At 33.3% G+C, this 8,694-nt stretch overlaps 1 protein-coding gene across 3 annotated transcripts; it reads left to right on the plus strand.

Moving 5' to 3' along the window:
- Positions 1–973: 973 nt before the first annotated feature.
- LOC148197683 (proteasome subunit alpha type-2-A) lies at positions 974–8,298 on the plus strand. Of its 3 annotated transcripts, XM_088116286.1 has the most exons (13): positions 1,032–1,091; positions 1,162–1,217; positions 1,311–1,394; positions 1,500–1,576; positions 2,039–2,103; positions 2,878–2,924; positions 3,883–3,958; positions 5,028–5,095; positions 5,792–5,861; positions 6,231–6,316; positions 6,587–6,649; positions 7,650–7,715; positions 8,013–8,298. In XM_088116286.1, the coding sequence occupies exons 3-13, from the start codon at positions 1,354–1,356 to the stop codon at positions 8,059–8,061; spliced, it is 708 nt and encodes a 235-aa protein (XP_087972412.1). In that variant the 5' UTR covers positions 1,032–1,091; positions 1,162–1,217; positions 1,311–1,353; the 3' UTR covers positions 8,062–8,298. The 3 variants fall into 3 exon arrangements, with proteins under 3 accessions (XP_087972411.1, XP_087972413.1, XP_087972412.1); XM_088116285.1 differs by lacking the exon at positions 1,162–1,217 and having other exon boundaries at positions 974–1,091; XM_088116287.1 differs by lacking the exons at positions 1,162–1,217; positions 2,878–2,924; positions 3,883–3,958 and having other exon boundaries at positions 974–1,091.
- Positions 8,299–8,694: the final 396 nt, after the last annotated feature.

Here is an 8,694-nt window from a genome sequence, read left to right on the forward strand (position 1 = left end):
CTCAACGGAAATGGGTCTTCAACGGATATCGAGATCCGTTGAAGGTATTACGATTTCCTGCAGATGATGATATGAAATGAAAGGCTGGTCATGAAAAGGATTGGTGAGAAATTGTTTGGGTATACGATTATGAAATGATATGCAGTAAATATATACCACAACCATCTTTTGCCTTTAAAACGATTGTTGGAGAGATTTGTCAAGAGCAAACATGAATTCAGGAAGCAGAACTGCATGCATGGGTATTATTGGCAACACAAAGAACGCTTCCGGGGAGTAATCTATGATTCCTAGAATTTCAAGAGCGGAAGGAGCAAAACGTTCTTTATTCTATGAGAGATGTGGAAACACTTTATCCTCTTCTCTAGCTACATTCTTGTTGTTCCGTGGATCCAGTTTCTATTTCTAACAAAACTAGGTTTAAAAATTGCATAAGCATTCATCATTAAATCATGAATAAATCAACAGGTTAAATGATTTCTCATTGTGGTTTAATCAGTCATATATATTAAATTTATTGAATTTTATAATAATTACTTTAGAGTTACACTTGACATAATTAATTTAAAAATCTTAAAAACTCCATGAAAACTAGCCTCAAGAAAGAAAATGAGTGTTTGTGCTTGGGGAGAGAAGTTTGAAGGACGAATATCGACATCCGTTTCTTCTTCAACATATGTTGATATCCGTACACGGATGTTGACGTCCGTTTATTCATTCGTTTATATATTGTTGAAAGGCAAAAGATGAATTGGAAGGTGCAAGAAGCAGTGTGTGGTAGTGGAGGGAGTAACTCCCTAAATTTTTTTACTTAATTTAATTTGTTTATATCAAAATAAGTTGTAGAATTTTTTAAAAAATTGGAAGTGCAGAAGAAGCTTTTGGAGGTGCATTGAGAAGCATCCCAATTGCCACTTGATAGACAGAAACAAAGCCCAAATAAAGATGAATTAGAAGGCCCAATTTTGATACTTGCTCCCTACTCCTTCTCTCTCTTTCTGTCTCACAACTTCAGCACAGCACACTCTTCATAATCGAACAACATCGTTACTCCTGCGACCTCTCTCACTTTCTCTTTCTCTCTCCCTCAGGTTTGTTCACCTTACTCAAAATTTTCACTGTTTTCTTGCTCATTTCCCTTCCTTTCTTTTCTCCTCACAGGTGCACACATTCTAATTTTTGTGACAATTATTCTTTTCTCTCTTTTACTAGGGCTGGTATGAAAAGCCACCATTCAACTGTTTCTAATTTTCAATTTTCAATTTTCAATAACAAGTTAATAAAATGATTGATTTGCTTTGTGATTGTAGCTTGCGAGTGAGGTTGTTAGTGCAGATTATCCCGCGATTTATCATGGGGGATAGTCAATATTCGTTTTCACTCACCACATTTAGGTATGTCTATTGCTGATAACTTCTAATTTAATTTATTTATTTTTTTGTTTATGAAGAGAATTTTATGATGTGTATTTCTAATGATTCTGTTGTGTTGTGGAACAGCCCTTCTGGAAAGCTTGTTCAGATTGAGCATGCTTTGACGGCTGTTGGGTCTGGGCAAACATCTTTGGGAATTAAAGGTGATTTGTTATCTCTGCCTCTGGACTGGATCTGTTTATGGCCCTCACTTTAGCTCTTCAATTTGAAATTCATTATTTTTTGGAGCACCTTTCACTTATGTTATAAGGGGTGGGGAAGCAAATAAAGGCTTATACTTGAGTATAGGGGCTGTGACATGATGAAGGAATTTAAGTTCAGTTCTGTGAGAATACTGCTATCTGAAATGTCGAATTCTTTTGGCTGAGTAGGCTTTAGAGGAACCTAGAGTTAGATATTTCACTTTTTTTTATTTCTCTTAATTTGGAGAAAACTTATTTTACATTTTCGGGTCCATTTTGGTTGCTAAAATCTGTCTGTTATTGTTTGTGCTATTTACTCTCGTATTCCGTGGATTCTTCTGTTGTCTTGTAGGCTTGGATCCTGTAATATAAGCTGTATATTTTGCTAGTTGTAAATGAATATCTGATATTTGATTTTTGCAGCTGCAAATGGTGTTGTCATCGCTACCGAGAAGAAATTGCCATCTATTTTGGTTGATGAAGCATCAGTGAGTTTATTTCCATTACTGGATCCATTTTTGTTCACTATTCATGGAAATTTTTTATAAAATTGTCCTATGCAAATATCCAACGTTTTAATATCCTTCTGGGTGTCCCTGTTGTGTGTTTTACACATGGGTTTAACACCTTCAGTGATTCATATCCAAATATAAGCTACATTGCTTGATAGTTCATCGTTGAAAATATAAATTGAAGATGAACACCGTTTTGTCCATTTAACTCAAACACTGACGCCCCCCACGCCCACACACACATCTCCAATACCCAGTTTGTTATCTCTGTTTACAATTTATTTTTCATATTCATGGTGACTAAATAATATGCTTTTACTGGATATTGTACTTAGTAGCTTTCAACAATCACATGACTGCTTCATGCAGAGCAATTTAGTGTGTTTGGTTTGCAGTTGCTAACCTGCAACCGTCCGTTCAACATAAAAGAGATAAATTGTTGCTTCCTCTTTTTATGCTTTGGGTGTGTTAACACACCCATATTCTCTTAACACTGTCACTTCCTTATCCTCTAAGTACTCTAAGTATAATATATAGCTCTGTTTTGTTTTACTTTTCTGTGAAAATATTTGCATAGTGGAATGGTGTTCTTGCTATATCATAGTTAAGCATGTGTCAAAGTCTGACTATTGATAAATGAATCTGTTATGTAGTTTTTGCAAGCAATGTGTCAATATAAATTAAAAAAAGTGAAGTTACTTAATTCATGATGTATTATGTGCATTTACACTCCGTTGTACTTAATTGCAGGTCCAGAAAATTCAGTTATTAACACCAAATATTGGTGTCGTATATAGGTTTGTTTCTTTGCACGTATTTAAATAGTTTGGAGTTAAACATATTTTGTAACATCAATAATTAATTGTATATTGATGGTGGTTACATGTTTAAATATACTAAAAATATGATAAAAAGAGCTTAAGGGACACCAAAAAGTACAAGGAAAAGGCGATATCTGGGTAATTAATGCTAATAAGTAAACATCTCATTTGTACAACATACACTAGTTTTCCAATACAACTACATATATTCAATACCTACTCTAACACATAATCATGCAACACATTAGCTTTGAATGTGTTCTTAAACATGAGGTGCTATTGAATTTACCTACACATAACGTGGGAGACAATAATAACATGGCATAACTATTTTGGTGAAATGTTTTTCTTAAGTATGTATGAAATAGAAATTGAAAAAGCACATTTAAACTGATTAAGGACTTACTAGATGAGAAATCAAGAAAAAATGTTGTTTTGGTTGTAAGCAGCTAACTATTACTTGTAATACTGACTTAAACAGCCAGAAGTATTAGTAAAGCATAGCTGAATGTAGCAGACTGTTAATCCACATTGTTTTAATGTAATGGTGGACTACTGTAGGTTTTCAATAGATTGTCTAATTAAAAGAATTTTACTGGATTCAATCTGCAAGACTTTTGACTATTAACCTTCTTTTTTGTCAGGGAGGACACGAGGGGTTTATTAAATGTTCACTTTTTAAATATATTTGGGGACATTTTAAAATGAAATATAGAAAACGTAAAAATTCACTTTCTGTGCACGTTTTACATTTTCTAAGAATACTGTTGAAATAATTAATTTTATGATGTTTAGTATGTGTTTGAAACTTCATAAGCAGGCTTGTTGCACCTTTTTCTATTTCTGTTGATCTTTAGTAAATGGAAATAATTATTTGTCCTTGACTTTTATTACAAATATTTTATTACTTGACCTAAATTTGGTTTTTGCTCAGTGGCATGGGTCCCGATTTTCGAGTTTTGGTTCGAAAAAGCAGGAAACAGGCCGAGCAGTATCACCGATTATATAAAGTACGGTATACAAGATTCTATTCCAACACATTTTTCTTTCTTAGTATGAGTTCTTGTTCTGCATATACTTAGTTAAGATATAATTCAGTTATAGTGTGCTTCACTTTCAAACCCGACATTTTAATGAATTATAATCATAGGGATTGTTACTTGGTTACACATCTGTAGGTGGTTTGCGTCTTTTTTCATGCAATGAATGTTTTATTTACTACATGAATAATTCTAGAATCTTTTATTTTTTGTATACATTGAGAAGGGAAAAAATAATTCTAATATAAGGATTTTTTTCCAGGAATAATATTAAATAAAATCCTCTGTATGATTAAGATGGTCAAACTACTACAGTCAGTGCAATGCCTTAGCTAGTTATGATGAAAGTATGTCTAGGAGGAGAAACAGAGGACGGATTCCATCTATAATTGTTTTGATTGCATAAATTCATCTATTATAATAGGATTAACCAAAACTAGCCACTAATACCCTAAGATTGGAGAACTGTTACTATTAAATTCAGTGTTACATTCAAGTTCTAACGTAAATTTTGTTCTTAATAATGCCCATTTATTGAAGATTTTGTGTAGACTAGTAAAGAGAAATGTTTCTAGTGACACCTTTTGCCAAATAGTTAATGATTGAGGACCTGGATTGACATTAGAGAAAAATTAGTTCAGCATTTTTTTATGTTCTAGTCTACTACATTTTTCCAGTAAGTGAGTCTTAGAATTCTGTATTTTATAAGCCTGAATATCTTGAATTATTAGTGGTGTGTAACCTTCCATCGGTGAGTTTTGTAATTCTTGTTTGAAGGTTGTAATTCCTGTTACTGCTGATTTTCATATAATAATAATTAGCTTTTCCATAAAACACCTGTCTTTTTTTTGTTTGATAGTTTTGAGTACTAAGTTATTGATGAAGTTTGTCTCAGACAAAAATATAATTATTCCCTATTTATGATCTTGATGAATATTATACATATGCTTTTCTGTCTCTTTCTCTTTGCTTTTGATATTTTATGTTGGATCATCTGTGAATTGTGGGCTATATTTGATAATATGATCAAAATTTGCAGGAACCAATTCCTGTGACTCAACTTGTCAGGGAAGTTGCTGCTGTAATGCAGGAGTTTACTCAGTCTGGGTAATTATTTCCTTGTAAACTGTACTCTTACCACTGCAATTTACCTCGTCAACTCAGTATATAAGTTTATTTTATGCATGTATATAAATCATTTACAACTTGGTATCCTAAATGAGTGATTTCTAGCTCTGATTTTTTGTTTTTTCTTCCTTCTCCCCTCGTCAGAATTTCTTAGCTACAGATTCTCATTAACTTTAAGACGTTTATTTTACAGTAAACTCAAATTTTCAGAATTCTCAATTCCAGTGTTGTGGGGGATTAATTGTTGTAATTAAATGTGGAAGAACTGGTATGCCAAAATCTCTATTTTCATTAGCTTCTGGAAGCCAGGAGCATAATTATAAATTATAACACTTTGGATATTGGAAGCTTGGAATAAGTACAAGTGTAAATGCCTAAAACAGCTTTATCTTTACTAAAAGAACCAGCATGGATTAATCTTTACAGAGCTTTGTTTTCTTTTCCTCTGGAGACATATGTTAGATAAATTGGTAACATTGTGATCCATATAGAAATTTCATGTAAAAATTAGGCATATTTTTGCAGTGGAGGAATCCTTGATAAGCAGCTTTCTAAATGCACAAAACTTAGTTTGATCCTCTGATTGTCTCTCTGTATGCACCCAACTACATTTACTTACCATTTCTACCCTTTATAATGCTTTTAATTCTGACATTTCTGTTTTGGTTCCGATAGTGGTGTTAGGCCTTTTGGAGTGTCGCTTCTAGTTGCTGGGTTTGATGATAATGGGCCACAATTATACCAGGTCTGTTGATATTCTTTTTCTGATGTAACTCTTTACGTATTAACATTTACAACCTGGTAAATGACCATCGCTTGCATGTAGCAAGTCTAGACAGAACCTCACTCGATGGTGAAATGAATGAGTGCTCCTTAGATTCTTTGAAGATATTTGATCATGAAAATTTTTGTATTCAAGTGCATAAATTTTTTACTACACCTGAATTAGTTTCTCTTCAAATAATTGAAAGTTGCTCACTGATTATGAGTGTTCAATTTCAAATATGAGCATTGGTTGTCTATATTGCTACAATTCTGAACTCGTTCTAAATTACTGTGAATTTTAAGGAAATAAATAATTTAAGGTCGTGAATTGATGTAATTTTTTCTCTAGGTAGATCCGTCAGGTTCATATTTTTCTTGGAAAGCTTCTGCAATGGGGAAAAATGTATCTAATGCAAAGACTTTTCTTGAGAAGAGGTAAGCTTTTCATCAAATTACTCAAAGCAAAAAATGTGTGGAATGCATCTATATTTGTTTTTGGACTGCATAATGATTAATATCTGTAGAGATACTCAAGTCACATAATGAGAGCTAAGAAATCCTTTAAATATGCTGAAATGGCTGAGGGTAGCTACTGATATCTTAAAAGGACTTCTAAACCGTAGTAGCTGAAGTCTTCTTGGGAATGCACGCTTGAGAAGTTATATATATATCATTTGTATGGCTGACTTGATTGTCCACTTATAGGTACACAGATGATATGGAGCTTGATGATGCAGTCCACACAGCAATATTGACTCTGAAGGAAGGGTAGGAGAACATAATATACAAGTTTATGCACTAAAATTTGAAAACCATAGTGAAAATGACATGTTTAACGATTACTGTTGATTAGGAGGTGCAATAGTTATTTTACCTTTTTGCGTCATTTTCATCTCTTTTTGGTCCAATGTTATTCTGCTACAACAAATAGCAGTGCATAATAGCTTGTGTCTCATAATTATAGTTTGGAGGAGGAAAACCCATCTAAGATTGGCTTATTGGTCTTGACTTGACTTGACAATTACCTACGGCACATTCCTCCAAACCATCATCATGTCTTTTTTATTATTGCAAGTTATCTACGAAGTTTATTGCATTAAAAACATTGATAGTTTTCATTCTATTGTTTTTTATTGCGATATGCTCTATATTCATGTGATCTTTGTTTAGTCTTTTGAAATGTTCCGTTAGGCAGGGAAATATTGAGAGAAAGTGGAATGTGTATTAAGGAAGGAGATTCAAAAATAAAAGGTAGTTGTGTAGTTAGTTGTTTTGGGGGAGAGCTTTCTGAGAAAGTCTTTATATTGTTTCCTTTAGGAAGGAGTTAGGGTAGTTTTTGAAAATGGAGTCTTTGGCTGTGTGACCAGGGAATACCCTGTGTGAAAGGAAGTACCTTTTTTTGTGTTCTTTCAAACAAACATGCGATCTTTGTTTAGTCTTTTGAAACGTTCCGTTAGGCAGGGAAATAATGAGAGAAAATGGAATGTGTATTATGGAAGGAGATTCAAAAATAAAAGGTAGTTGTGTAGTTAGTTGTTTTGGGGGGAGAGCTTTCTGAGAAAGTCTTTATATTGTTGCCTTTAGGGAGGAGTTAGGGTAGCTTTTGAAAATGGTGTCTTTGGCTGTGTAACCAGGGAATACCCTGTGTGAAAGGAAGTACCTTCCTTTGCATGCGGAAGTTGTTTGGTTTGTGTTCTTTATTTCTTAACGAAGAACCTAAAACATTCTCAACTTTTCTCTTCTGCTTTCTTTTGTGGGTGTTTCTCAGGTTTGAGGGACAGATCTCAGGGAAAAATATTGAAATTGGCATAATTGGTGCTGATAAAAAGTTCAGGTGCGTATGTGTTCCTAAAATATTACCTAGTTTGCTTTTCACCTTCCATATTATGTTATATGAACCTTGCTTCCTCTTGTTACTGTAATCCAATTGAGTTGATTTTTGGGATTTTGGTCTGTTCCGTCTCAATTGATAAATTACGAGTACTTCAAAGTACATGGAAATTGCATCACAAAAACGAGGCTTCCAATCCAAGTTATCTGCATCTCAACCTATCTGGACCTCAGACTTATCATCCTTGTATACTTCAATTATTTAACTGGTTAACTTAATAATAGTGTGTTTATGGTGCAGGGTATTGACACCAGCTGAAATTGATGACTATTTGGCTGAAGTAGAATAGTGTGCAATGGAAAAATGCTGCGTTCTTGAAGTTGATGTTTGCTTCAAAGTTGAGTTTAATTTGTAGCTTAATACTGGCTGTGATGACAATAGTGAATTTGCGATATACTTGTAGTTGTGACCAGGAACAAGCCTTGAGATAAACCTTTTTCCTAAGTCGTCAACATTATCAAACATAGTATGTCTAGACGATGCGGCAATGATTTTCTTAATGAAGATTCCTGATTTATTATTTTTTCCCGACAATCTTATTGATACATATGTCTACCATTTTATACATATTGCCGGTTAAGTTCAATGCAATACATTTGCACTGGCATCTCAAATTCCTTTCCTGCTTCACTTTTCCTTTCCAATGACATCTTGTTCATTTACTTATGCTAGACATTTTATCCTTACGAGTTTGTTGTATGAAGGAGGTCCAGACCAGTATTTTCAAATTTGGAACCGTCTAAATGATGATATTAAAGTTGTTATTGTATGGACGATAAATTCGTGATATGTTATGTTTTATTGTATTTATAAATTCGTAATATGCTATGTTTTATTATATTTATGGCTTTTAAACATATTTCTCTATTATTTAATTTTCCAAAAGTGTTATTAATATATGGTATTATTTAATAATATTTAC

Source organism: Vigna umbellata, chromosome 5 (assembly GCF_029865625.1).
Source record: "Vigna umbellata cultivar VRB3 chromosome 5, Vumbellata_1.0, whole genome shotgun sequence".
In the NCBI taxonomy this organism is placed as follows: domain Eukaryota; kingdom Viridiplantae; phylum Streptophyta; class Magnoliopsida; order Fabales; family Fabaceae; genus Vigna; species Vigna umbellata.

Coding starts and splice junctions, on each gene's coding strand:
- LOC148197683 (XM_088116285.1), top strand. CDS start 1,354: ATGGGGGATAGTCAATATTCGTTTTCACTCACCACATTTAG. Junction 1,395..1,499: donor TTTTCACTCACCACATTTAG/GTATGTCTATTG, acceptor GTTGTGGAACAG/CCCTTCTGGAAAGCTTGTTC. Junction 7,716..8,012: donor GGTGCTGATAAAAAGTTCAG/GTGCGTATGTGT, acceptor TTTATGGTGCAG/GGTATTGACACCAGCTGAAA.